Genomic DNA, 27,922 nt, shown 5'->3' on the forward strand with positions numbered 1-27,922 from the left:
TCGAACGGAAATCACAGTTCTCGGACGTCAAGTAGGAATCATCTTCAATAAAGAATTTCTTGTATTCATGCGTGGATCGATACTCTCTGATCATGTCTTCATCCGCTCCTACGAGCACCACCGTCTTCCCAACCCCCTCAGGTCTTGCATTCCCTTCATTTTATTGTTTGTGTATCGGGATTTTGGAATCATGTAAGAATTACTTGGGGCAAGTATCCGGCGTGTGCGGTTTCAGTGCGATGCGAATTCCGTGACATCCATCTCTTGGAAACTCTTTAATGTTGACGAGGGCGAAGAGTGATTTCTTCGCATCGAATGGGCAGATACCGAAAGAATCAATTCCATCAAGAGTGAGTAGGAGGATTTCGCTCCCATCCGACAGCTTTGTCTTGGCGGTGCCGAATCTCGGTGATCCCATGCCAGAGCAGCTGAAATATCCGTCGTGGCGAGGGCTGAAGTCGCAGAACTTGTCTATGCCGTCCTGTATCCCATCGGTTCCCTCAAAGGTTGGGTCGCCGTGAAAACAAAAGTATCCCTGTGGATATGAGTTGATATCGAATCCGACAAAGATTTGGCCGGTTTTGGATTCCCTGACGTAGCCCCAATCCTGTACTTTCCCGTTTCCCCAATCTTGCTTGACCGTGAGAGCGAAGCAGCATTTTTTATTTGGAATCGCGGCATCGCAGCTGTTGGAGATATCTGAAGCCGCATGGGCTGCGTTGGGTGGAGCTGCACTGGCGAGTGTGGCCGCGAAGCCGACGACCAGCGAGGTGACAGCCGTGAAGAGCATGGTGCTGTGGATGAGAAATGGAGGGTGGAGAACGCGATGTTGAGCTGAACAACAATAAGTCTGGGCGAGACTAACAAGGCTGAGTACGGTGAGCAAGTAATGATGCGTCGGTGTTAGCAGATAATGGGGAGACCCTGAGAATGGATGTTGTTGTGATGGGAGGTAGAAAATTCGGCAAAGGGCAGACTCTGAGAAGGAAAGATTATATAGTGCACCTTTCAACAATCAACATGCAGGTACCCTCAGGTAGTTCCTTCTTTCGTCGTGCGACGGTAGCTTGCAAATGGCAGGCTCGGTCTGACTTCGGTGCGGAAGGGCCAGGGAGCAGTTTCCTTCTCGTGAGGAACGTGACGATCCAAGTACGAGCTTGCTTGTCCTCAAGGGAACGGTCACAAGGAAGGAGGGCCGTCTTCGGACCGTACTGTGTGATTTTTGTCAGGCTGGGTGCTGCAGGGGACACTGGACTGTGGCATAATATGGAACGGTAAGAGCAAACACTCGGACGACAGAGACGCTGTTTCTATGATGCTTTGTACATGGATGACATTGTGCTAGCAGATTCCTCCCGTCTTCGACCACTGGGCGGCAGTGGAGGCTCGCCGCTTCTCTTCTCGATGATTTTCTGGGCAGCCAGCAGTTGGAGCAAGAACCACCTTCCGGTATCAAAATTGTCGTTGAGAAACGTCTTTACTTGGTAAAGGTTCCAAAGATGTGTGGTACAAGCTGGTACCATGGCTCGATCGGTGGTCGCGCGACATCAATCTTCTCCCAGGGTCCTACAGACTCCAGCGTCTTGCGGGTGTTTCGGCACAGCTCGCAGCCATTCAAGGCGCGAGGCCACACGAGGTTGACGAATCCTGCATGCAAAAATGATTAGCGTGCCGTTGTCTTGCGGATGTTTGGGGTCCGACTTACGTTGGTAAAGCCGAAGCGGCTCGTTGACCGACACCTCGACGTGCTCATACAAGTACCACCTCCCGCCCTTCTTGAGGTACGAGTACAGCTCGGAAATGTTCTTCTCCGGCTCGGGAATGCCACACAAGCAGAGGATAGACACGATGCAATCGACGCTGCCCTTCTCGATCTTGCCTCCCCAGACGGTCGGGTCGTTCAACGACTCAATACCTGCGGGGACAATCTCGTACGTACCCTCCAGACCGGCCTCCTTCACACTTCTCCTCAGGGCTGGATGCAGCTCGGTATTGGGCTCAACGCCGTACACCTTCGTCACGCCATCGGCGACTCTGCGTCTCACACCACCGGCAGCCATGGTGGCAGGCTTGTCCTTGGCGAAGAGGCTCACCCACAGTCCGGAGCCAGGGCCGATTTCCAAGACGACGCCATTCACAGGAGGGTGGACAGGGTCTTTGACTACATCGGCGCCGGTCACACGGCCTTCGAGGAGAGCAACCATGCGGTCACTATTGCCGGCACGGATGTTTGGCCCAGCCCAGCCCCAGAAGGCATAAAACCAGGCATCCCGAAGGCGAGACAACGAGAAGAGTCGGCCAAAATCACCAGCGCGAATCAGACGGATGATGGTGCCAGGGAGGTAGTAGAAAGAGTACGAAAGGAAAATCCAGGGACCTATGAGGCCCCTGGCGAGCTGGGCAAGTTCAATCAGAGAAGGCATGGCGGGCGCTCAGGGGGCTAATGAGGGGTGAGAATGGGTGGGCGATGATGGCAATCGTGCGGTCGAAGCGAAGAGAATCGGGGAATTTCTGGTCACCGCGAGTATTCACCCAAAGTCCCAAAGCGAGTTCAGGCGTAAACATAAGAGGAAGAAGACGCGGCACCAGGGGGCGGTCGTTTATAAGTCGGAAAAGACGGATGACCTTCCGAAGTGAGAAGGGAAGCATTTCGCGGGGCCTCTATGCCTGTACCGGGTGTCTCAGCAGCCCTAATGCCATTATCGTACACAAGCTATCGCGGTAGGTCCCACCCCCCGGCCTCTAATCTATTCCCCACCAAACCAACTGCCAATCGTACAACACGGGCTTCCTTCGACATCCATGAATACCCGTTTTCTCCCTCCTGCATGCCGTCATTGCTGGTGATAATTCACAGTCCTTTTCCCATTCGCCTATCACATCCGCCAATTCATCAACGCCCCGGACCGTTTTGCATGACCAACAACTAACAAATTGCACACGCTTTGTGTCTGATGAAAACCCCACCACACACCACCAACTGGTTCGCCATGGCAGGGTCGCATTTGATCTTACACGCGATCAGGCGCCAGGCGCCCCTCGTGCTGGCCGACCACTTCAAGTCGACTGGCCCGCTTGGCTCCATTGTATGTTCCAGGCAGCGAGATTTTGCCGAGTTTGGCTGTGCCTGGAGGACGAGATGTGGTGGTTCGAAGGCGCGGTGGCCGCGATATGGAGCAGCTCGTCTGATAGCTGCGGGGGAGCCGTGAGATAAGACCCCAGCATCGGCGCTGAGGGCCTGCTCCAGGCTCTGTGGATCTCCGTCAGCACGCGTGCATAACAGCCGTACCCGCGAAGCACTTACTGGCCACTTGATGTGGTGCTCGGAGAGGGAGCGGATCTTTGAGACATGTTCAAGATGGTGGGTTAGGGCTTTAATGATCCCAAAGGCTGACTGCTTCCAGGGCAAGCTTTTTCACTGGTTTTCACTGGATAAAGCCGGATTGACGAAGTTGACGATGCTATTCAGCGCTGCTGTACATGTTCCGTCCTGAGGACTCAGCTGCTGATATATGTGCGAACCAGATGATATGCCCCATCCTTGGCTCCTCGCGTTGTCTGCCGTCTCCTGTTGAGGTTTGCTCAATTGAGAAGTCAAAGGGCACGCGCGCGCCCTTCGAAGCCATCGTCACCCTCTCTCGCAGCCTCTTCGAAGCGTTAGGGCTGGCGACGCAACCTTTTGCGCGATGTCGCATAAATCTGCGGAAGGCGTTCTCCATGTCGCGGATGGAGATGCTGATGGTGAGCGCTGCTGCCACCATTGGCTGGATCGTCATTCCGCCCTGTCAGGCAGATGACCTTAGCAAGAGCAGCCCCCCTGCGCAAGCGGCGCAGCCTGTAGGAAGAGAAGAGCGCAGCTGCGCCCTTGAGCATAATAGAAGCAAGGCGCGCCTTCTTTTCATCGCATCTTATTTCTGCCATTTCTCGCGCTGCGCAAGTGCGAGGTTCTCAATCACCTAGGCTTTCTTCCATCATGGGCTTGCAAGATATCGAAGCGCGGGCTAACAGGGCCCTCGGTGTGGTTGATGATGACGCCAAAGGAGATCGAAAGCCATCACACGACGCTTTTGCACGTACAGACGAAGAGGCCTCCTTCGACCTGGCAGCCAAGTTCCTCCGGATGGACCGCGCAACCCGCCGCGCAATCGCTTTGCAATACCAACCAGACGAGTCTTCTCTACATACGTCTCCGGACGACCTTTCGCCCGTCACGATCGATGAAGGGAGGCGCACATGTTCGACCAAGCTTGAGGCTCAACCAACCTTACCATTCCGCAGCAAGGAGTCAGACTCCAGTCTGAAATCAAGGAAGCACTGCCGGAGTAGTCCATCCATCGACAGCCTCGAAAGCCGTTCCGAATCGACCAAGGAGACTGCTCGCGAACGCATCTCGGGCGACTCTGGCTACGGCTCAGATTACCGTCGAAGGCGTATCCAGTCCGAGTACCTCCGTGGTGCCGATGGAAGCATCCAGAGACGAGAGGCAACAGCCGGAGCTGGTTCTACGGGAACCACGGCCAATCCACAGTCACAGCAAAGTCAACCGCATCGTATCCCTGCCCGTGTTGAGTACGATGATTCCGATATCGAGGAATCGTTTCCTGAGTCACGCCATTCCACCGCCTCGTTCCGCAGAAATGCCTTGTCTGCCAACCCTGTCGGCGGGAAGAGTACTGGTGCGTACGGGCAAGCTACTCCGAGACGCTCAAAGCCATACGAACAATCACGTCAAGCAAAGGGCCTTCGAAGAGTCAGGGGCAGCACAGCCCTGAGGCCAGAGAACCCAACCAACTCGTCACCAACTCAAAAATCCAACCATCAGATTCCAGGCCGCCCTTTTCTCGAAACACTGGACGATGTCAGGTTATCGGAAACGGGTGATCAACCCATGCTTGAGACAGACACCACAGGCATCCAGAATACCCTCCTGTCGATGTCAAGGATGAAGCCTCGACCAAGATCCGAAGTTACACCTCTGTCTATCCCTTGGTCAGTAGCTTCATCGCGCCCACGCTCCGAAATGTTTCTTTGCATCACAGAATGCTCGGGATCGACTGGTGATAGCGACGGAAACTCCTCTATCGAGTCCAGCGTCTTCTCTATTCCGGAGTCCCCCATCGAGGAGCACCACATCCACCCGGACGACCCCTTTCAGCACCGTTTAGATGACGCGATCACTGCCGTCACTCGGCATTACCGTGCGTGGCAAGTTCAGCAAAGGGGTAGTTCAGCTGGCGAGAAGGGCACCAAGCGAGCGGATGTTTCAACCCCCGACTCTTCTAACCACGCAAGAAAGCGTCCCCACACTGGCAAGCAAGATCGAACACGTTCAGGTGAGGATGATGATGCTGGGCCAGGCTATAAACGCGCCAAGTTCCCAAATTCATCCTCTGCTTCGGGGAGACAGCTTGCCTGTCCTTTTTGGAAGAAAGATCGCGAGAATCATCGCCAATGCCACAAGAAGGTTCTCAGCAAAATCAAATATGTCAAGCAGCACCTCTATCAAGTCCATGAGGCGCCCATAACGTCAGCCTGCTGCGGTGCCGTATTCGAGACCGAAGACGCGCACGACCAACATGTCCGCGCCCGGCAGTGCCAGATCATCCCGGGAGGCGTACAAAGGCAGGGGCTGACCCGCGCTCAAATTCAGGAGATTCACCGTCGTGCAGATCCAAGAAAGACCGAGGCGGAAAAGTGGTTTGCCATATGGGATATTTGTTTCCCTGGCCACCCTCATCCGACATCAGCATACATCGACAACGATCTCTCCGAAGATCTTCGCAGCTTCCGTGAGTACTTCACGAGCCAAGGCGCCTACATCATATCGGACTTTCTTCACGGCAGCCCATCCGACAGGCGCGTCGAAAACGAACAGGTCGTGCTTTCTTCGGCGTTGGAAAGGATATATGATGACTGGGCTGCGGCAAGGGGGCTGCGAGCCATTCCGAGTTTGCCGACTCCGCCAAGAACGGAGCCTTCCAATCCCACAGACTCGGACGGTGGAAGTCATGTCTCTCTACCAGTAAGAGCGGTAATGCATGAAGTCTTGCACCGTGAGAGTCCTGCAGATGAACGTCTGCAAGGATATGGACAGACCGCACACATGGTTGACCCAGTTCTATCCGTTCCGACGAGCAGCTTACAGCTTCAGGATCTTGGGTTTGATGGCCCGGGATTTCTGCAGCAAGACCCCCTTTATAACGACCTTGCAGGTCTCGAGGGGGTCGACAACATATACGCAGATGCTCGAGACTGGGATCAACGGTTGCATGGGCATGGACCGCCATATACGAGGTAAGTGGTATGTAGATTGGGCTATGAGTGAGTACATAGAGTAAACCGACCAAATCTCAAAACATATTCTTGAATACCATCATCCCAGCTTATATTCCTTTCCTCCCCCGTCTCCCACGGCTAAGACCAAGGTTCCCCCTTCACTTCCCTTTCCCAGAGCCGAGCACTGCAGTCATGCTTGGCGAACTTAGCAAGGGGCGTTGATGACGCAAGTGCTGTCGCTAGGGCACTGCTTCGGGCACGACCATCTGCTGATGCTGTCGACGCAGTCCGTACCGTCGCAGTAGCCAGCCTGGGGGACAAATGTCAGTATTGTTTGAGCTCGTAGTATGAAGGTCGACTCACGATGGCAACGGCGGGGAGGAGCATGGCAGCAGCCGCGACGAAGAGGTTGGCGAAACGCATGGTGACTTGTGTGTGGATAGACGTGAGAGTCTTGATGGGTTTGTGAAGCGGTGAGTTGAAGTGAGTTGTGACTGATTAAGGCAAAATAGGTATCAACTACGACGAATCTCGCCATCTTTAAGTAATGAAGACATTGCCTCTAAACCTGTAACCTGTGGAACTCAAGTCCCGGAGAGATGCTTAAAGTCCGATGGTACTCCGCTGGACTAACCACTGAGTCAGGGGACGAACTCAAAATATATTAAATCCCCCCAAGCTATGTTGATTAGTATTCGAACTCCATAGGGGTCTTCTACACGATAGCCCTATTGTACGGAGACTTGTCGGCCCTGTTGTGGCAGTACAGCGGTATAATCTAGGCTTGGCTCACACTCTTCTTAGTGGTTCCTGATCGCCAGCCACCGCATATGGCGCCCTGAGGCTCATGGCCACAGCAAGCATTGTACTCTCGCAAGCTGAATCGACTGAACCTGTTTACTCTTGGCTCAAATTCAATCCTCATTTTTACTACTTTGGTTATTGTTTTCGAACGTTGTGAAGTGAGCCAGTATCCGGAGCGGCTTCCGTCGCCGATTCCGCCACCGCTCCTCCCAAACCCGAAAGCGAAAGGCCGGGCCATCCGGCCCCGTGGGGCGGCCCAAGGCCAGCCCTGTACCTCTTCGGACTGGGCCCGCAATGCCAGACCGCATGATCTCATCCCGTAGTTCCCCCGGGGGGTTGCTCTCCGCGCGCCCTTGGAGAGTTAGGGACATGCGTACAGACCTCTCCTCGTCCCTTATCTCAAGGGTATCATCCCCAATTCGAGATTGACTCGCGGAGACATGTAGGCAACGGTATGTCTTGCCGGCCCGGCCCATGATACTTGCTCGGATTCAAAGATGTGGGATAGCTCACAAGTCTACGTACGCCTGTTGAACGTGCCAGACTTTCGAGCAAAATGTAAGTGGTGATGTTGCAATCGACTCGTCGATGTTGCAATCAGTAGCATGCACCCCTGTCAACTCAGTTCATCCTATCACGGTCTCATTAGGCGACGGGCTTTAACACACAAGTCATGAACAGCTGTACGAATACTCCAAACCATGTAAGCGAGAACCGTGTGGTTGGGATATACAGAACCTCAGACGGCATGGGCTTTGGCCAGGGCTTGGTCAAGTGGACCAGGGGGGATACCGGCGTACGCAAATCTCCGCCGGCGCAAGCGAACCGGCGGTGAATCTCTACTGTATACACAGGGACCGGGGAAAGTGTAGGGCTGAAGGTACGATGCACGGGTATTACTTCTCCGTATTAGGTATCTTATCCCTCGGCATTAGCCTGAGCAACTCAGAGTTCCCCGCGTGGGTTCGTGTTGTGATATCCCTTACTCGGGATATCCCATATTCGCTTCTTGAGCGTACGCATGACTGGTACTGTAGAGACGCGGTGCCATCCATACTTTGTCCCTCAGTAAATTCATTGCTATGGGTCCTTCCGTCGGAGACTCCGCCCTGCTCGCCCGCGCCCGTCGATGCCCCGGACTTCGGACAGTCCACTGTTGGCCGAGGTTGTCCGTGCCGGCTTACAGATTAACAAGCAGAAAAGTCCCGAATTCGGCCGGAAATCGGCCTCAAGTAATGATCAAGAGCCGTTCGCTGACTTGGATGTCCTGACAATAGATATTGGCCAGGATCACCAGAAAGAAGACGTGGGCTGCAATGAAGGGATAGTAATCAAGATCTCAACGTTGTACCGTCTATTCACCTAAACAAGGGGGTATCTTATCCGTCCCAAAACGCCTAAAGTTCGTCATCATCCGAGTCATATATCCAAATGGGTGTTTTCGAAGGAACAATGCCGACCTCGCCCTTGACGGGCTCGGTCTTGACCTCTTCCTTCTTCACCGCCTCCTCCGCGTGGTCACTCTCATAATCGGTCTCGGCATCCAAATCGGCGTCATATCTGTCTGTCTCAGACTTCACCTCGGCCTTAACCTCCTCCTCCGCCTTGACAGTCTCCTCGGCCAACAGCTTCCCCTCGCGGATGCGGTAAAACGCCTCCAGGCAGTTCCGCCTCTGCGTCTGCGTCCAGCTGCCCACGACAAGCGCAAACTCCGTCGCGCTGCCGAACCCAAACTCCTTGGCCATCGAGCAGAACTGCCGCCGCATTACGTCCTCGGGCGGGTTGTACACGTACGAGAACCCCTTGAGCTTCTGCGCGTGCGCGTCAAACACCTGGCTGTCGGCGAAAAGGGCGCCGTCGCCCTCCGGGTCCACGTCGGAGCTCGCGGCCATCTCGGCCTTGCGCGAGAGCTGCTCCTCGACCTTGGAGGTGCCGATAACCTCCGAGTTCTCGTGGGTGTACTCGACGCCGGCGGCGGACAGGATGGCTTGCACGGCGTCGGACTTGGGCTGCTGGGATTTGACGGTGCCGAGGTAGTCTTTCTGGTTTTTGGCGGCGAGCACGGCGGCGAGTTGGGACATGCCGGCGTCTTCTGCGTCTGCGGGTTCCTGTTTGACGGCACCGCCGAGGTCTTCCTCCTTGACGAGGTTCTCCATGTCGACGGTGGTCATTGCGATGTCGTTTCCGACTCTGGCTTCTGCGATGTTGGTCTTGTTGACGATGTCACGGATGACGAGCTGGTTTTCGCGGTAGGTGAAAAGATTCTCAAGACCAAAGATTTCGCCCTTGCGGTCGGTATCTTGCTGCACGCCCTTGAAGTAGCGGCGCTCGGAGGAGGCCGTGTAGCCGATGTTTGCCTGCTGCTGTTTGTAGATTTGTCTGGCGTAGACGATCTCCTCGATGGTGCCAGAGGAGACCAGACGGAAGACGTCAACATCACGCACTTGGCCAATACGGTAGGCTCTGTCTTGGGCCTGCAGGTCGTAGGATGGGTTCCAGTGCGGGTCGACGATAACAACCTTGTTTGCCGAGGTGATATTGAGGCCAACACCGCCAGCTTTGGTCGAGATGAGGAAGACGAACTGAGTCGGGTCGGAGTTGAAGTTGTCCACAGCCTTCTGTCGGTCTTCATAGCTAATGCCGCCGTCAAGGTAAGTGACGCTGTAGCTGGTGTTGTGGAAGAGGTGTTGGAGGATTCTCAGCAGGCGCACGCTGTGAGAGAACACGAGGACTTTGTCGCCGGCCTCATGCCAGAACCTCAGAAGTTTCTTGAGGACCTTCCACTTGCCACAGAACTCAGGGTTCGCCAGGTACATGATCGCGTCTCGATTTTCGTACAGAGATTTCCAGGTGGCTGGGCAGCAGTCTCGTAGAGTGCGCATTTCGCGCTTGTGCTTATCGTCGGTTTCTGTGCCTTGAGGTACCAGCAGAGTGAGATGGTTCACCAGCTTCTGAGAAGTGACGACACACGGAAAAATGATGGACTGCCACGGCGTCCCATCATCGGTCGTCTTCCGGCAACACCAACCCTGGCCCTTGCCTGATCCGCACGCGCACGGGTTTGAAAGCGTACGAAGGAGCTCAACATCAGGCCTACTGAGAAAGTTCTTGTATGCTTCCTGCTGGGATTCAGTGAGCGGGCAAAAAACAACTCGGTCCGTCTTCTTGGGAAGTTGGTGGGCGATGAGTGTCTTCATCCTTCGGAGGAAGAATCCTGGCAACAGATTATTGACCAGCTTCCGCGCGGTAAGACGGGCATTCTTCAGCTGGATGAGGGTCGCGTCGTGGGACTGGCCTGTCTTCAAAGGTTTGGTGATGGTGTTGTTCCACTCTGCTAAAGTACCAAAGTGACCGGGATTCGTCCAGTTCAGAAGTGTCCACAGTTCCTCGTACTTGTTTTGAATTGCTGTGCCCGTCAACCCAATACGGCAAAGGGCGTTGACATCGTTCATGGCCTTGGTGATCTCTGAGCTCCTTTCTTTGATTTGATGGCACTCGTCAGCTACCACGGCATCCCACTTGACCGTGTTGACATAGCTCTCATGATTTTTGTATGTTGTGTACGTGGTGATCATTATCTCGATCCGACCAGACCGGGCTGAAGCCAAGACATCGTCCTTTTCAGGGCCATGAAAGACGCCAACCTTCCACCAGCCCCAACGGTTCAGCTCGATCTTCCAGTTCTCGATGATGGAGCCCGGGCAGATGATCAGCACTCTGGGATACCACCGCCCCACTTCATCGCGCATCTTGCGCAGTCGTTTCCAATCGCGCTCGTCGGCCGTCTTTCCAAACGCTGCCGTGAGGAAACTGGCAACCTGCACTGTCTTGCCAAGGCCCATGTCATCTCCAAGGATGCCACCTCTTTGGTACACAAACAGACGGTGCAGGAACTTGACGCCCACAATCTGGTAGTCGCGGAGGTATTGCGCGATGGACGCTGGTATGACGCCCGCCGAGTACTCCAGCTCGATGTCTTTGTATGGTCGGCATGGCTTGATCTTGGAGCTCTCGTCAAACTTCGGTCGCCGCTCCAGGGGCAGTCCTCGTTCGTCCTCGGAGAATTTGAAGTCGTGGTATTCTGGAGGCAGAAGAAGCCCGGCGTCTCGTAACTTCTCGCGCCTGTCGTCGAACTTCTTCCTCCGCTCCTTCAGGTACACGGGCACATGTGCTATGTCGAATTCGTCTTCATCGCTATCGTCGGGCTGCTTGCCATTCGTGGTGGCCTTCTTCCCTCCCTTCACCTTGGGCTTCGCCTTGCCCTTGCCCTTCCGGCCTGATGCGAGCTGAGCCTTGCGCTTCTTGAGTTTGGGCAGCTCCTCGTCGGAGTCGTAGTCCCACACTTCCTTCACCTCGAAGTCCACGAGGTCACTTTTGCGCTTGCCGAGGGCCTTGTCGGACGTTCGCTTCTGCTCGCTGATATCAGTCGCGGTTTCTTCGTCGGATATGACTATCGCGTTTTCCTTCTGGGCGGCCATCGTGGAGGAAGTCGCATGGTTCGCCGCTTGGTCTGGGTAGATGACGCAGGGAAGTGGATGATGGCGGGGTGGGAAGACGCGACGACGCGACCTTAGCGCAGCGGGAGCACTAAATTGTGCTGAAGAACCCTGGCGGGCTGCCGAGGCGGGTGCCTAATGCGGGGCAATTCTGAACCTTGCTAACTGGAGGCTTCCAAGGTAACGTTTGTGAACACCCTAACTTGGTTGTCGCATTTCAGATGTTTCACCTTTCAACAATTTAACTGCCTATGTCTTCGATGCTGCTGTAAGTCTGCCTTGTTTTACTCGAACGTGACGAGCCCTTGGTGCAGGAGGAAGAGGCACGGGCGAGAAAGACGGTACAGCGACAAGAGACACCCGGTCTCTGCTTCTTCATTTTCAGCTCCACGATGGGTTTCTTTTTGCGCCATCTCAACCAAGAAGCTACCTTACATCCCGATTAACTCCAGACTTTTCTCTAAACCTCCTACCTAATCGACCAGGGCGTTCAGTTAGGTGCCTGCACGCCTTGGTCCATCGTGTTGACGGCGAGCGTGTAGAGGGGCATCATGGTGCCCCATTCCGCTCCGAACGACTTAAGAATCGCCTGCATGTCAGATCCGCTGGGCTGCTTCCCGGCGCCGACCCTCTGTCGAACCTTCTCCTGGATCTCCTTGATTTGCTGGATCTTCGTCTTCTCGTCTTCCGTCGCCGGACGAGGAGATCTCGCAGGCGCTCCCTCATCCAGCCACTTGTTCATCGCATAGCTCGGAGAGCCACGAGGTGGGTTCAGGAGGATCTCCATTCTGCTGTCCTGGTGCTCCTTGCCCATTCCCGCCCGCCAGTGTGGTCCGTAGAACAGCTCCATGTTCTCAGGCGTGTCCTTTCCTGCGAGTATGAGGCGGCGCACTGGTTTGCTGCAGGGCGTTAGCTATTGCCTTCCCGTGTCCTTTAATGGAGCTTACGCGATGCCCTCAGGAGGGGCTCCGGAGCCTGGAACAGCGAGGCCGAGCTCTCTCATCAGCGCCTGGGCTTCAGGCTTGGCGCGCGCAGTCTTGTTGTAATACTTGTATGCCTCCTCGCCGGCATCATCATCACTCATGTTCATGGATGGGCTCGCGAATGAACCGCCCATGGCCTCCATGGGCGAGCTGGTCGTGCCGTTTCTCGGGGCCTTGCTCGGGCGGTTGGCAAGACAGGTGGGCTTGTGTTGTTTCCAGTGCGTCTTTTGGCAGTCTTGCGAATGGTACCAAGCCTGGCCGCATGCCGAGCACTTCTTCAGCGAGTGCGAGAAGCTGGCGCTGTCCGCTCCACAGCCGTGACACTTTGAGCGGTCGCCCGGGCTGATCGCAGACTGCGCAGGCATGTTTCCTCCCAGGAACTGCATCATTCTATCCACGACACGAAGCCACGAGTCTTTCAAAATCTCCTGTTCTTCGGCGGTGCTGGCGCCAAGCTTGCAAAGCTCCTCCGTGACTCCGTGCTTCTTGAGGCCGGTCTCGATGGCAGCGGACAGTTGGGGTTCATCGATTGACCAGGTCCAGGGGGCGAAGGGCATGGGGTCGCCTGGTTGTCTACCGCCGGGAGATTCGCTGCCCTTGATGAACGTGCTGAGAAGGAGCGGGATGACGGCTTCAGCTTTCTCGGCGACGGTGGACAGAGACAGGATCTGGCCCGGTCCAGATTGCAGAACAAATCTGCTTTCTGGGTGAACGGCGAAGACGACATCGCCAGGTGGTTGAAGCGGCACGTGGTTCACGGTAAAGACCCAGTGGTTGGGAAGGCCGGTGGGAGTGGTGCGTGGCCGGTGAAGGGCGTTGAACGCACGCACGATGTCCTCCATGGTGACGGTGACAGTTGTGTTGTTCTCACTCGGGAGTCAACTCGTGGGCTAGCAGGTGAGGGTGAGAGTGAAGTTGAAGAACTTCTCATCGAAGCTAGCCATGAGCTTGGGTCGGCGGGGTCATCGCGGGTCGTGGGGTCGCGGGGTCCAATCCAGATCGAATTGGCCAATCACGAGCTTCGTTGAGACAGAGTGCCCCTCTGAAGCTTTCTTTTTCCTCGTGGACAGTGACTAACCTCAAACTCAACATCATCACAGTACAGCAGCAAGAAGAGGTGTACCGCAGGCTCGGGCGCCGACAGGGTGAACAAACGCTGTCGACGAATCCATGCAGTGCACATAGCGCTCTGATCAGCAACGAGCCAATCGCTCAGCTTGCTCCTCCTTGGTTGAGTCATGTACGCACCCATCTCGCTTTAGTTTGGATGAAATTCGAAAGCGAATAGACTCATCCCAACAACGTCCCATGCGTGCTTTCGGTTTGCGTGCTTGCCGACTGCACGGGGCGCCGGACCAATGCCGGTCTTGTGGAAAGTCCGTTGACTGTTCAGACATGTGCGCAGTAAGAGGTACGCCCATCACTGTCACCGTTCACGCCTCGCCCGCTGATATGGCGAAGCAGGCTGGTCATTAGGAGCTTAATACGAGAGATAAACCATCGACTCTTTCCAATTTCTTCCATTCTTCTTCTCAAGGCCGTTTATGCGTAGGATATCATAAATTACATTACCGTGTATCAGACGCGAGGGTATGCTGTCCTGTTGTTCCGCTGCCAAAATGCTCATAGTACCCTTCCCCTTATTTTCGTGTGTATCAGTATATCATGCCGGTTCGATGCCCGTGATGCTTTTCGCGCTCGTCCCGCCGCTCGTCGTCTCCAATTCATATGTCTCGTTGCTGCTTTTCCTGGCCGATCCTGCCCTCTGCGCGTATTCTTGGTACCCGGCATCTTCCAACGCCTTGGCCGAATCAGGCTCCCGGAAGACTGCCCCTTCCTCCTCGTCAATGTACCGCAGGACCATCGTGCCCAGCCAGTTGCCGAACCTCGCATTGTTGACTGGCGATCTCGGGTTTCGCAGTCGGTCATAGTAATCGCGGATATACGGCCCGCGCCGCCAGAAGGGCCGCGTAAAGATGGGGCTCAGCACGGGAAGCGTCACGGTGACGAGCCCGACGCCGAGTTCGCGGAAGCCCCATCGATTGATGTTGATCACGGATGGCGCTCCGGTGAGTGTGGACACCGCTCGGATGATCGCTGTCGATATGACGAAGATGCCTGAAGATAGGAGGATGGCGACTCCTATCTTGCGGCGCAGGGTTACTCGTAGGTGCCATAGAATCGGTATTGGGATCGAGAGGAGGGCAGCATCGGTTAAAATATTCAGCCACAGGAGCATCCAGAAATTCTGCGGTCGGAATGTGCACTCGGGGCCTGGTAGTGGTCGGATTCGCCAGTTGTCGGAATACCTAGCACCTTGTGTCAAGATCACTTCCTTTTGATGTTGTTTGCAGGACGTACGGTTGACAGCTTAGCGTTACAGTCAGGCACAAAGCGACATATGACAGCCCACACAACCAAAACAAAGTGATGAGGGTCTTTCGTCGAAGTATTCCCAGAGTCAGGCGCTTATAGAAGAACAGTACGGTAAACTTCAACACCCCTATTCGATGTTATTAGAACGCGCCACGCGCCTTTACTATGCGCCAAACTTACATATACATCCTGGGTATGAATACCAAGAGATGAACTCCAGCTTCGACCCAAGCTCAAGAATGCGAACGTCGTCTTCCGAAAGAGACTTGACTGCGTCCGCGGTAACGTCGATATTCCCGCCCGTGTGATACGTAACCTGGACGATGTATACGTTCAACGAGTATAAGGCGAGGTACTAGGGACTGTTAGACATAAATTTCTTTTCATTGCGAGACCCATTGGATAACACACAGGCAGAGCAAGCCAGTCATCGCCCCGAAACCCGCGAAACCCGACAGTTCGAAATCGTACCGCGTATCGCAACAGTATCACGAACACTCCGATGGCATACCACGTCTGGAATCAATTGTCAACATCCATCCCATCAGTCAAGAGCGGCGAGGCAGAGACGCGCGACTCACCCAGACCTCAGGCAGATAAGTGTCGTCCTGTTCCAAGTGCACATTCGAACTTGGCCCCCGCATATTTCCTTCTCGACAAGGTCGGGCATCCGCATCGTCGATGGCACAGATATCACCAGCGAAGTAAGCTGAAGTCGGCGAGATGTCATTCAGTGGGGGGTGGGGACAGATTGACGACCCATTCCCATGGGACGAGTAAATTCGTGCCGACGGGAGAAGCTTGTATTTTCACAAGAGATACTGGACGGCGACGGGACAAGAAACACCCGGTGGGAGCTTCCTTGAATCATTCTGCTGCTCTTTTGCAGTCGAGAGGGGACACGACAACGGGCGGCGCGGGGGGGATACACCCAGCAACGAACAAAGAGACGCACCTCGGCGAGCATCATCCCGGTCAAAGGAGCAAGCGACACGTCTAACACACCGCCCGGACTGAAACTTTATTTAGTCCCAAAGTAACCCAATTGCTACTGATCAAACAGATTTTCCTTCTGCCATTGGAGCTAGGGCCGCCCTCGGACCTCCTTGTCACTCGCGAATCGAGGGCTCGAAATCGATCAGAGGTATAGGTGGTAGGGGATCATCGCGACAGAAATTCCAGACTAGCCACTGCACCCGCGCACGTACATAGCTGCGCTGTCCTAATCGGCAGGGCTTTCTGTGCTTTGGGCCCGTCGTCTGGAATTGCGAAACCACCGATCTTGAGAAGGCGCCCTTTGTTAATTGATCCCGTGTCGATCGTGGGGAGCTGTGCTTTGCGTACACACGTTGTCAGACTTCACGGGAGCATCGGGATGCCACGTGGAAGATCAGAAAAACTGGAATTTCCATGAGAAAACATCGTTCCTGCCTCGCAGCACGCACACATCCTGAAATTACACACGCGCTTGGGAACCTGTCACCATCATCAATCACAATTTTGACAGCGCCGGCGACACTTCTGGCCCTCCAGCCCGTCCGTACACGATGGCATGGTTCCTCGCGAGTCTCTCCTTGCTGCCCTGCGGCTCGTCCGAAGCCTTAGCCGCTCTGCCGACAGAGGTCTCGCCTCTGGTGCGGATCCTGTAGCGAGAGAGTATATCGAATGCCGGCTCGCTGCCATCCCTGCTCGCGTCCGCGTACAGCAGCACCCCCGTAAGAGCCTCAGCCACAGTCCACAGAATAGAACGAGCATCTCCGACGAGGTCCTCTTGCGAACCCCTTGTTACTCCCGTCTTGACCGATTGCCATGAGTCGGACGGCGTCCATGCGGAGGAACTCGCCTCGGCAACCTGGGGCCAGTTGTTCGTGTTGCCGAGGAGGGTGTCCAGGGCATCGATGGATTCCTGGCCACCTTTTGGATGTTTCAGCGCCCGCAAGAAATCTGTTGCGAGTACATCGGTCGTTCCTTCCCAAATTGAGAGGACGCAGCAGTCGCGGTAGATGCGTGAGATGTTGAGGTACTCTGTTTCCTCATTCACTAGGTAGCCGACACCACCCAGAGCTTCCATACAGCTGTACAGCAGCGGGATTGACTTCTTGCACACGTACGCCTTGCAGAGCGGCGTAAGAACTCGCAGCAGGGGTGCGATGTGCTTTTGGTCTGGGGTTATAGAGGCAAGCGCCGAGGGCAGCCCTGACTTGTTCGTCTGAGGGTGCTCGTCTAAGCCCAGGAGATAGGATGTGAAGAACGTGAGCAACATGAGGCCGTGGTACTCTGCGGTCATGTCTGCCAGTGTCTGCATGTGCAAGGGGCTTTCGGCGAGCAGCATCCTCTTGCCTCGTCCGGCGCCGACTTGCCTGACCTTGGCATACGCTCTCGCGATGGCTAACCCGCGACCGACGTAACTCACAGCACCCACGGCGGAGTGTATCCGTGTGAGCGTGAGAATCGTGCTGATCTCGTTGATACCGCGGCCCTCCTTACCAAGCAACCAGCCCCTCATGCCCTCCAGCTCTAGCTCAGCGGTGGGCAGAGACTGTGTACCAAATTTGTTCTTCAGTCGTTGGATCCGAACCCCGTTCAACTCCATTCCACCAGTTCCTTTGGACTTTCCAATCATGGTCTTCGCTGACGGATCATGCCGCCTCATTGGCGCGTAAAACGCGCTAATTCCGTTCTGGGTTCTTGCCAGAAGGACGCTCATCGCCGAGTCCGTAGCACTCGAGAATCACTTGAAGCCGGAAATGGACCACGGGCCGAGGGGAACGTTCTCCTCGGCGTTCGCCAGGCCTGCTTGCGCTGACGGGTCGTACGTCGCGACCGTCTCCGTAAGCGACACATCGCTCCCGCCAATTCGTTCAGTCATCCACTGTCCACTAGTCCACGCCTTTGCAGGGTCTCTGGACAGGAGGTGCTGCAGGGCGTTGTCGAGAACTTTGCGCTGAGTCGGATCCAGGTCGCCGTTAGCCAGGTGCAGCTGCAGAAGTCTCGCCGCGCCATCTTGCATGGCCGACGGGCAGGTCACGTTCGACGCTGAGGGGCTCCAGAGGTGTATTCTCAGAAACTGGATCACGCGGGCAGACGACCCGAGAGAAGTGTCGTATCCGGTGGCGACGATGCCCTTTGCGATGCCGAAGTTCTGCAAACCGCGCCATCCTTCGCCGACGACGAGGTCGGTTTTTGGCCGCCCGAAAGAATCACGGCCGTTGCCCTTCAGATACGGCTTGTTGTGTTCAGATTCTGTCACCCATTCGAAAACCTGGTCGGACAGGACGTCCTCGCCGAGTTGGGCGATTTCGACCTCAACACGGCTGACGACATCTTTTGGGACGAATACTATTCACAATCAGCAGTAGAACACATCATCAGGACACCATTTCTTACGTCTCAATGCTCTCTGAAAGCTGGCATCGTCAAAAAATTGGTTCGGTAGGACCGGGAGTTCTTGGAAGAAGCCCGTATTAGAGCTGGAAGGCTTCATGTCGAAGGTCTCGGATTACTCGTAACACTGCACGTGACACTTCAATCCAATATCTCAAACCGAAATTCAAGCTCTAAAGCCCTCGAAAACTATCTTATATCTGTCAGATTCATGCTGGAAGGATGGATCCAGACTCCCGGGACAATGTGAGACACGCGGGGTCGGCAATTTGTGGGGCTCCACCGAGAAGTCTGGGGTAAAAGCCGGTAGACAGACCCACAAAGTGCCGACAACCTTCCGGACCGAGGTCAAATATTCCGCGATGCCTCCACAAACGCGGACATGTTCCGCGCAGCACATCTCGTCGCATCCTTCCCCCAACCTTGAATCGACGCCAAGTTGTTCACTGTCGGATGAACAGTATTTCCCTCTGCGGACCAGACCAACGAAGGGAAAGACGGCACGGCAGCTTCCATTTAAAGTCTTGGACAACATCATCCTCCAAATCGAACGCGTGGGCGTGGCCCACTCACCGACCGGATCGAAAACCCATCTCGAAATCGACCGCCCAGAGCCTAGGAGACCAGTCCGGCGCGAAAACGAAATGAAGCGGACACGGCGCTTGGCCCTACGTAACGATTCGAGGGCATCAGCCCGGCGGCGCGCCAGCGCTCAAGTACCGACATGAAGGGGGCTCTCTAGTCTCGCGATGCACTGCGCTGCAGCGTTGTAGAAAAGGCGCTACGACGACACGATGCAACCAAAGCGGACGCCGTTTGATGAGCTCGGGAGGTCCAGCCGCTTCATTCTTCGGTCATCAAACGTGCATGAGAAATTGGTCTCATTTGCTGCCACAACAAGCCCCGGGGGGGCTTGAGAATCGTGTGGCTGAAGCTGGTTGGACCGATGGCCCTGCCGCAACAACACCACACACCCAAGGGAAATGAAGAAATGACGTCACCTTCACCTTTTCTTCCCGCCTGCGACGCGCGCAGTCCTGATTTCTGCGCGTCTTGGGCGACGACATGCCCGAAAAGGAATTTTTCCTGAGTCACCAGGCAGGGCACTAGCCACACAGATCACCCCATCCAGGTCCTGTGATGCGCCCATCGCTGCCCGTTTCGCCGATCGGGAGCATTCTGGGCTCGTCGAAAGCCACAGCGATCGCCACAGGTTTCGCAACGTCGGGGCCTCGTTCTTGGTGGTGAGTCGCGACGTGAAATGTTCCTGCCGGGCTTCCGTGTTTGTATTACTCAGTTCAGGGTCTGTTTTTCAGGCTTGTAGAGGCAAGATTACGACGCTGTACGTCTCAGGCGACAAATATCGTGATGAGGTCATCCCACAGCAAGCCCGGCTTGCCCAAACTCGAAAGTCATGATGGCCTAGATGCTCTCTTTCTTCTTGGCTTCAGTGTCTCGGCTCTTTGGCGCTGAACCTACTTCTGCCGCCCAGGCGACCGCGCGCATTGGCTGACAACATGAGAATACCAAATTTCATAATGACTTTGATCCAAGCAGGCTAGCAGTCTACAAACAGAGCCAGAAAAAGGATAGGTCGCCAGCCTGCAGGGTCGCAACATCCCATCGCGGCCCCCGCAAAGGCTTGTTTCAAACCTCACGACCCGGGCTGCCTCCACGCGCCGCCCTATCAGAGCCCACTCCCAGCCCTAGCCCACCCGTCCTTCCCGTCTGCCCATTTCCTCCCCAAGCCAGATGACCTCATTTGAATGGCACATATGCAGGGTACCAAGCGCCGCCGTCCATTTTTCGCTGGTTCTGGGCCTGCTCACGGACTCTCGAGAGCGTGCCACGAAGCCGCTGCGCGATGCCAGTCTCAGTGACGTTAGCCAACATCCCCTTGTTCCCTCCCTCCCTTCGTCTAAGATGCCGGCAATACGCGAGCGATCTTGGCAGGGTCTAGCATTTCTCAACCCCCGTCCTGCAGGAGGAAAGAAGGTCTCGGGACTTTGTTGTTACACTACTCTTACTCACACGTTTGCTCTGGTGCCGCGTTCTATCCATGTAGTGGCACACATACAAGCTAAAAGCCGAGCCGTGAAGAAAAGGCCCTGTTGGCTCATCTCGGCGCGGCGACGAGATGACGGTGTAAGTTTGTCAAGGGAGGTGGCCGCCCATTTTCCTCCTCCAAACCTGCTTCTGGCCGTGGGCGTCATCCTGATGTGACTCCTGTTGGTCCGATCCAGACATTTTCTCACACCTTGTGAGTCTTGTCTTGTCTTGGCTCATCCCGGACGTTCATAAATAGACTATCCATCTCAGTTCCCTCCATCCCTTCCTGTTCCTCAGACCAGACAAACCACCAGCAGATCAACAAACACTTCCCTGTGCGACGGACACAGCATCCCGACCAACCAACTTTACCCTTTCCCCAAAGTAACAATACCAAACCACCAAAATGGCGATCGACCGCATTGTGCAAATGATCTTCCGCGCCGCGGAGCTGGCCTTCGCCGCCATCGTGACCGGCATCACCGGCGCGTACCTCCACGCCCACGACAACGCCTCCTCGTGGGACAACGGCCGCTTCATCTACACCATCGTGGTGTCCAGCATCGCGATGGTGTTAGCGCTCGTCTGGCTGCTGCCCTTCTCGGGCAGCTTCGTCCACTGGCCCATGGACATTTTCATCAGCATCCTCTGGTTCGTCTCCTTTGGTCTGCTCGTCAACGTAAGTCATCCCCCCACACACCACCTACCACAAGAAAAATACTGACAGAAGCCTTTCAGCTTATTGGTGATGGCTGCGGCCCCGTCTTCGACTGGAGCAATGTCAGCCCCCGCGGCGACGACTGCGGACGCCACAAGGCCAACATCGCCTTCACCTTCCTCTCCGCCATCGTCTGGCTCGCGTCCGCCCTCATCGGCCTCTTCTGGGTCCGCCGTCGCACCGCTGTTGCCGACAACCGCCCTGCCGTCCACCGCCGCCGCTGGTACAACTCCCGCGTTTAAGCAGCAGCTAGGCAAACTTGTATGTGTATGCCGCGAGGTCGCAAGCCCTCAAGTCATCGGACATTGTCTTATCGTTCTCGTATAATACGCACGGTTCTTGAAGAACTGCAAAGCGGGAGAGATACTTTTGGCTGGCATTTTTCACGTTAATGAAGCGATGAGAAGGAAGATTGAAGGTTTCGGTTTGGAACACTTGATACCCCCCATAATACCCAACGACCTTGTACAATTCTACCTACTTTACTGTAATACCACGCTACAATACCACAATGCACTTGAATCAATTTTCACTAAGCGACATTCAATCGTGTCGAATCAGCTTACACCCGTATCTACGTGCAGTGTCTATTCACATCCATGAGTCAATGTCTCATTTGTGCCCGTTTCCTCACCGTCCAAGTTACCCACCCACAGCTACTGTTCCAAGTTCTAATACAGATTTGCGCCTTTGGGTATGATAAGATAAGCCGGGGAATGTCACCGCCAGACGCATCGGCTTAGTGCGGGACAGCCGATGCCGGTAAACGGGCGACCCACCCGCGGGAACGGGTAGGGCGTTGCGGCGGCTGACGTCTTGGCGATCCGGGGAAACGGTTCCACTTCCGGGGGCTTGGCTTCAGCGGCCCCGCCATAACGGCGCTCTCTGGGGCCGCTTCATCGAGACATCCACGATCATTATCTACATGTGTTCACTTTAGCAGACTGAGATATGTTGTTTTGAGCATTAAGAGGCACACGGTGACTTGGCAGAGTCGGCCGCGCCTTAATCGGATCGCCGCTACTGCAAAATCTATCCATCTTAGAGGTTGGGTCAACTAGCTGCCCATCGTCTCCCATCATCTCCCGTGGGTGATGAGATCAAAAGAAGAGCCACAGGTAGTAGTCTTCTCTTATCAGGGCTAGAAACTCCTTCGGCCGGTCTCAGTCATCCTCCAATTCAAACCAATGTGTATGTCTTGGCGCCTTTTTGGGGCGACTGAACCACTGCATTATCTGGCATCACCTCATTCACCGGCATACAATGGTGCTACATTTTAGAACCATCATGAAGAAACTGACGCAAAACATTAGGTCATTCGGAAGTGTCGATCTTGCGTTGTCTAGATCCTGAGCAATTCGGATCGAGACCGTCTTAACGCCAATGGGTAATTCGGCACCCAACTTGCAAAGTACTAATGGCGCCTCGACAGTGAAGCATTGAATTCGCGAAACCGTATCTTAGCAATCGCCAGTCTTCACCAGAACAAAAATGACGTATGTGTCCACATTCGAAACGAAGCTTTGACGGGGGGGGGGAAGATGCGAAAGGCAAAAACAGAAATCCCGACATCTCTCGGAGCGGCAGCAAGCGAGATGAAGAGGATCGATCTCCCGTACAACCGCGCAAATTAGCCAGCTCGACCACCTACACAAACACACTGCTAGCCAAGGCCTGTACCTGCACGAGCAATCGCCTCAAGCGGAGAGGGAGGAACGAAATGCCTCGGTTGCATGATTTTTCTCGCTGACCGCCTCGTATCGGCAGCCGCCATGCCGTTCCGAAAACAGCCCCCGTCTCCGCGACCGAAACAAATAAAACTCCCAAGCTCAGGTCTCCGATCAGCATCGCTCTCGTGACTGGCTTTTGGCCTATGGCTGCAAGATTTCGACCGCTCCAGAACGTAGGCCCCCAGAAATGCCTCGGACGCTGGTCTTGCTGTCAAACAGGTTTCCCCATATTCTTGCCTGTGCCCCCCTCCGAGACGACTAGCCCGCTTCGAGGAGGTTAAGCGGTCAAGCGGGGGGGCGCTCACTCGCCTTAGCCGTTCTCAGCGTTGTGCCATTTGCAATCGAAATTACGTATCCCATCCCGCGACAAACCACAAGCAGGCCTCGGAAACCGAGAAGCCTCCCCTTGTGTGTACAGGGCCTCTCTGTAGAGCTGAGATCTGTACAGAATTCTACGATCCGCGGTCCATGGGTCTGTAGAAGCGCCGGTCCTGCGGCTGCTAGAGGGCCCCGAGGTACCAGACCGCTTCGAGCTTACCGTCCTTCCCTAGCTCTTCCTTGAGCTCGGACTAGATGCTAGGAGCGAGAAAAGCCAGGTTTTGTGGTGAGACCGCTTCTTGTGAAAACGTGCGACGACATGCGGAAAACGGCGGCTGGCTTGCATTATTTTAGCTTGGCGGCAAAGGGGGCCCGGCTCTAGAAACAGGTCACGCAGCAACGCCTTTTCTGGGAGGGAGAAAGAAGGCGGGGTAGGAATTCGCAGGAGGGAAACGAGAGGGGTACTGAGACACGAGTTGATGTAAGGCACGGCGGGCTGTGTAAAGTGACAGCGAGTGAGGGATGGGAATTGCGCAAAATTCCGTTCACAATGACCCAATTCTGGGCGATCGCATGTGGCTCTTTCCGGGAGTCAGAGGAGGGATGAACGTAAGGGTTCGCCTTCCGGGATGTCCAGTCAAGCTGGAGTTCAGTCCGGAGCCACAAACAAAGATGAACAGAGTGACAGAGAGGGAGGTATCTTGGCTGACGAGATGGGTGGGAGGATACCTTGGCGGCGGAAACAGGATGGGACGGACTGTGTTGTCTGATGAGAGCCGCATGGCGTAATGCCCCGCAATACCGCGTTGCTGAGGGGAGCTGGCGCCACGATATGCACAGCTGAGAAGTCGATGACCGCATCGTGTGGGGTAGGTGACGCCACAGTCGAGCCCCGAGAGGTTGAAGGATTGGGGGCCAAGAGACACGCACTAGCCACATCACAATCTCCCGTCATTGGCGCTAAGCCGTCACCAGCCACTCAAGCCCCCCGTCTGGCAGACTAGCGTGACAAGGGGGGAGCTTACGCCACAGGAGGGGCGGATCAGCCGTGCGTCCGCGCTGCGTCATTGGCGGGGATGACCTTGGGAGCTCTGTCCAGTGTCTCTCCGCTGCCTTGGTTCTCACCTTCTCGGGAACGTCAACCCTCAGCCCAGCACCAGAGCACGTCTTTTCTGTGCCTGCTCGTACAACCGCGCCCCGTAAGTTGCGTTTGATCCGCATTTACCCAGCGACCCCGATGTCTTGCAGCTCGTACCCTTTTAGCCCGTGCTAGACCGGTGAGACACGACGCGCGGCGACGGTACGCTGCTTGTTCGGGTTTCTGGAGGGCAGCTCTGGAGCTTGGTTTTTGAGACCTTGTGTCGTTCGAACATGCCACCAGCGGGTAGTCTGTCAACCAAATCAGGCATTTGAACGAGGAAACGTACCGAAGCTGGAGTACCTAGCTCAAAGCTCCCTCCCTCCACGTGTGGGTAGCGTACCTGATCGGAGGCAAGGTGTCCAGGTCTAGCAACGCTGCATGTGTATGGAGCATGAACTTTGCCATCCGTATTCACTTTTCACTCCTTCCACAGCCCTAAACGTCACTAGCCACAGATCTTCGCTCCTCTTCAACCACCGTGACCCCGCCGTTGCTCCCACTTATGACGAAAATCCCTTGGTTTCTTACGTGTTTGTAGGGTCTCCGAGCCAGATCGAGAACTCTGAATGCCACGCCTGTTCGCCCCCAAGCCCTTGCAAGCCCCGACAAGGCAATGGCCCCATCACATCGACGAGGCTTGACGGAAACAAGCGCCAGTGTCACGCAAGCAAGCCAGCTCCCCAAGGTGCTTTCCCCCCGGTCGTCATCCAGCCGTGGCAGCCTGGGCCTAGGCCATTGCCGCCCCCCAATTGGCCAGGGGCCCCGGTCTCTGCCGGAGGAGACGCACCGGCGTATCAGCTCCCTGTCCCGAGTGGTTGACAGATGAAGCTTGTATCCCGATGAGACAGCTGCGCCCAAGACCTATGACGATGTATGAAGTAAGAGCACAAGCGTGTCTTCGTCTCCAACAAGCATTCGGGCGCCTGTCGGTATTGGTTGGCGCTGGTGCTGGCAATGGCGTTGGCGTTTGGTACAGCAAGCACGCAGGCACGGTGATGCAGCTTCCTTGGTTGTTGCAAGTCACAGCGTGAGGCAAGGTGGGCAGCACTCCTTCCTGCCCTCCGTTGACTGCCGCAGCCACCTCATACGGCAAGCCTGGATCGCGATCGACCCTTCCTGTCCTGATCTCCCACGGGAGAGGCAGGAGGCAGGAGGCAGATGGCGCCTTCTCTCGACATGGCCTCCAGTTCTATATAACCTCCTCAACCTCCCACCCTCATCCGGTTTTCTCTTCTCTCATCATCACAAACCAAGATACCCAAAACACAACCACCTTCACAACAAACAACCACAAGAACCTTTTTCCTATTCAACCAACTTAGAAGTCTTTTCTTGATACCCAAATCGCGAAACCATCCACCATGTCTTCCATCGTCAACAAGGTCAAGGAGGCTCTCCACTCCGATAAGTCCCACGAGCAGCCTGAGGGCACCTCCGGACCCCACAGCTCCAAGGCTGCCAACGCCGCCGACCCCAAAGTCGACTCCGACCGTGACCACCGCGCCAACCCTGCCGGCTACACTGGCGGTGCCGCCAACGCTCACACTGCCGGTACCACCGGTGGTCTGACTGGCACCCACGGCACGACTGGCACTCACACCGGCACCACCGGCACCGGTGGCCTGACCGGCACCCACGGCACTACCGGCACTCACACCGGCACTCACACTGGCACCTCCGGCTTGACTGGTTCCCACAACACCACCGGCACTCACACCGGCACCTCCGGCCTGACCGGCACTCACAACACCACTACCGGTTACGACGACCCTTCCGGTACTCACGGCCCCCACGGCAGCCGCGTCGGTAACCAGGTCGACCCCCGCGTTGACTCTGACCGCGACCACCGCGGCGCCCCTGGCTCCGGCCTGACTGGCACCCACGGCACCACTGGCACCCACGGCACTTCCGGTCTGACCGGCACTCATGGCACCACTGGTACTCACGGCACCACTGGTACTCACGGTTCTTCCGGTCTGACCGGCACTCACGGCACCACTGGTACTCACGGTTCTTCCGGTCTGACCGGTACCCACGGTACCACCGGCACCTCTGGCCTGACTGGCACCCACAACGCCACCACCGGTTACGACGATCCTTCCGGCACCCACGGCCCTCACGGCAGCCGTGTTAGCAACCAGGTCGACCCCCGCGTTGACTCTGACCGCGACCACCGTGGTGCTCCCGGCTCCGGTTTGACCGGCACCCACGGCACTACTGGCACCACTGGCACTCACGGCTCTTCCGGTCTCACCGGCAGCCACAACACTCACGGCACCTCCACCACCCACTCCGCTGTCGGCCACACCGGCGCTGCCGTTGGTGGAGTTCACGGCACCGGCCCCGCACCCAGCACCGCCGGCCCCCACAAGTCTGATGCCCTGAACAAGGCCGACCCTCGCGTCGACTCTGACCTCGACGGCAGCAAGACCGTTGGCGGCAACAAGACCTACGCCCAGTCGTAAGCGATACCCGTCCGAAAGCGATCAAGCGCCAGCATGTGCGACCACCGAAACAGAAGACTAACTCGCGACACCAGAAACACTACTGGTGCTGCAAAGGACCCTACGGATGCCGCTCAGGTCCCTCCCTCTGTTTTGGCGAAGCACATTGGCGAGCCTGAGATTGCACACGACGATCACGGCCACAACCGCGCAAGACGCAACAGCAAGGTGTCCGCTCAGGACCTGCACCGTGGCCTGTGAATTCGGAGTTCTTCTTAATGCGCATGGATGATGGATTTGATACCAGCAAGACTTGTACTCTAGCCTAAATGACCTAATGACTATTAGCATTACCACAATTTGGCCTTTGATTGTGACTTGATGAATGTGACATGTGAAGACAGCCAAAATTGTCGACATTAATGACCTGCGCCCATTTCTACACATTGAGTGCAAAGATAACAAAACTTCAGTGTTGTTTTGAGCGCATCGCTAACTTCCAAATGGTATTAAAAGCGTTGTTATGTATATTGGTTAAGATAAATGTTGTTGTCCATGGTATTCTCACGATTGCGTGTGCTCACCTTCATGGTCTGGTGGATACCCTCCGTTCAACACAACCAGCAACATCTCAAGTAGAACACCGTAGACATAGCACAACCAACACAACTCACCCATAAATCGTGCCCCCGAGCTCGATATACAACTTAGTCCCCAGTCAGATCCCGCTCATAAATCGAGTGGCAAAAAAAAAAAAAACCCAAGTTCCATATAAACCACATACCACACTCGCAGCCCGTTCCAATGCAAGCCACCAGGGGCCGCGGCCGGAAAACGGGAATCAACGGTTTACAGGGCTAAACTCACCTGCAACACGGTACACTACCACCACCACACCTACAAACGACAAAATACCCGCCTTGCCAAGTCGACAAAACCAGGGCCCTGAATCGAACGACGTTCCCAGCTTGTGTGCTTGTCAAAAACGTCAAAAAAACACAAGCAGGTTTGGTTCAGGGGAAAGGTACGGGAACATGGGGCTCTTGGTGGTGGTGTGGTGGTGTCAGGCCGTTTTTTAATTTTCTGACGTTGCCGAGTCCGCACGGCACCACCCCAGAAAATGTGATCGATGGTGGGCGAGGACTTGGCGGGATGGGAATCGCGCTGTCCGCAATCCCGCAATCCCGCTCGGCGGGCCGGGGG

General features: G+C 55.6%; 10 protein-coding genes across 10 annotated transcripts; 3 read left to right on the top strand and 7 right to left on the bottom strand.

The window, feature by feature from the left end:
• Nucleotides 1-199: 199 nt before the first annotated feature.
• GCG54_00010950 (uncharacterized protein) lies at nucleotides 200-790 on the bottom strand (the record flags this gene model as incomplete). Its single annotated transcript, XM_045410860.1, has 1 exon — nucleotides 200-790. The coding sequence occupies one exon, from the start codon at nucleotides 788-790 to the stop codon at nucleotides 200-202; it is 591 nt and encodes a 196-aa protein (XP_045267918.1).
• A 687-nt stretch (nucleotides 791-1,477) lies between these two features.
• Nucleotides 1,478-2,423, bottom strand: GCG54_00010951 (uncharacterized protein; the record flags this gene model as incomplete). Its single annotated transcript, XM_045410861.1, has 2 exons — nucleotides 1,478-1,647; nucleotides 1,706-2,423. 2 exons carry the CDS (start codon nucleotides 2,421-2,423, stop codon nucleotides 1,478-1,480), a joined length of 888 nt encoding a protein of 295 aa, XP_045267919.1.
• Nucleotides 2,424-3,973: 1,550 nt separating this feature from the next.
• GCG54_00010952 (uncharacterized protein) lies at nucleotides 3,974-6,298 on the top strand (the record flags this gene model as incomplete). Its single annotated transcript, XM_045410862.1, has 1 exon — nucleotides 3,974-6,298. One exon carries the CDS (start codon nucleotides 3,974-3,976, stop codon nucleotides 6,296-6,298), a length of 2,325 nt encoding a protein of 774 aa, XP_045267920.1.
• Nucleotides 6,299-8,477: 2,179 nt separating this feature from the next.
• Nucleotides 8,478-11,558, bottom strand: GCG54_00010953 (Switch 2; the record flags this gene model as incomplete). The annotated part of the gene is made up of 1 exon (XM_045410863.1): nucleotides 8,478-11,558. The coding sequence occupies one exon, from the start codon at nucleotides 11,556-11,558 to the stop codon at nucleotides 8,478-8,480; it is 3,081 nt and encodes a 1,026-aa protein (XP_045267921.1).
• A 508-nt stretch (nucleotides 11,559-12,066) lies between these two features.
• On the bottom strand, nucleotides 12,067-13,401 carry GCG54_00010954 (uncharacterized protein; the record flags this gene model as incomplete). The annotated part of the gene is made up of 2 exons (XM_045410864.1): nucleotides 12,067-12,475; nucleotides 12,524-13,401. 2 exons carry the CDS (start codon nucleotides 13,399-13,401, stop codon nucleotides 12,067-12,069), a joined length of 1,287 nt encoding a protein of 428 aa, XP_045267922.1.
• Nucleotides 13,402-14,222: 821 nt separating this feature from the next.
• Nucleotides 14,223-15,579, bottom strand: GCG54_00010955 (uncharacterized protein; the record flags this gene model as incomplete). The annotated part of the gene is made up of 5 exons (XM_045410865.1): nucleotides 14,223-14,868; nucleotides 14,921-15,062; nucleotides 15,116-15,290; nucleotides 15,347-15,451; nucleotides 15,517-15,579. 5 exons carry the CDS (start codon nucleotides 15,577-15,579, stop codon nucleotides 14,223-14,225), a joined length of 1,131 nt encoding a protein of 376 aa, XP_045267923.1.
• An 848-nt stretch (nucleotides 15,580-16,427) lies between these two features.
• On the bottom strand, nucleotides 16,428-17,642 carry GCG54_00010956 (uncharacterized protein; the record flags this gene model as incomplete). Its single annotated transcript, XM_045410866.1, has 1 exon — nucleotides 16,428-17,642. The coding sequence occupies one exon, from the start codon at nucleotides 17,640-17,642 to the stop codon at nucleotides 16,428-16,430; it is 1,215 nt and encodes a 404-aa protein (XP_045267924.1).
• A 24-nt stretch (nucleotides 17,643-17,666) lies between these two features.
• GCG54_00010957 (Acyl-CoA dehydrogenase family member 11) lies at nucleotides 17,667-18,419 on the bottom strand (the record flags this gene model as incomplete). Its single annotated transcript, XM_045410867.1, has 2 exons — nucleotides 17,667-18,274; nucleotides 18,323-18,419. The coding sequence occupies 2 exons, from the start codon at nucleotides 18,417-18,419 to the stop codon at nucleotides 17,667-17,669; spliced, it is 705 nt and encodes a 234-aa protein (XP_045267925.1).
• A 2,355-nt stretch (nucleotides 18,420-20,774) lies between these two features.
• On the top strand, nucleotides 20,775-21,328 carry GCG54_00010958 (uncharacterized protein; the record flags this gene model as incomplete). The annotated part of the gene is made up of 2 exons (XM_045410868.1): nucleotides 20,775-21,047; nucleotides 21,107-21,328. The coding sequence occupies 2 exons, from the start codon at nucleotides 20,775-20,777 to the stop codon at nucleotides 21,326-21,328; spliced, it is 495 nt and encodes a 164-aa protein (XP_045267926.1).
• Nucleotides 21,329-25,636: 4,308 nt separating this feature from the next.
• Nucleotides 25,637-26,980, top strand: GCG54_00010959 (uncharacterized protein; the record flags this gene model as incomplete). Its single annotated transcript, XM_045410869.1, has 2 exons — nucleotides 25,637-26,736; nucleotides 26,794-26,980. 2 exons carry the CDS (start codon nucleotides 25,637-25,639, stop codon nucleotides 26,978-26,980), a joined length of 1,287 nt encoding a protein of 428 aa, XP_045267927.1.
• Nucleotides 26,981-27,922: the final 942 nt, after the last annotated feature.

Source organism: Colletotrichum gloeosporioides (genome assembly GCF_011800055.1).
Source record: "Colletotrichum gloeosporioides strain Lc1 chromosome Unknown consensus_17, whole genome shotgun sequence".
Classification (NCBI taxonomy): domain Eukaryota; kingdom Fungi; phylum Ascomycota; class Sordariomycetes; order Glomerellales; family Glomerellaceae; genus Colletotrichum; species Colletotrichum gloeosporioides.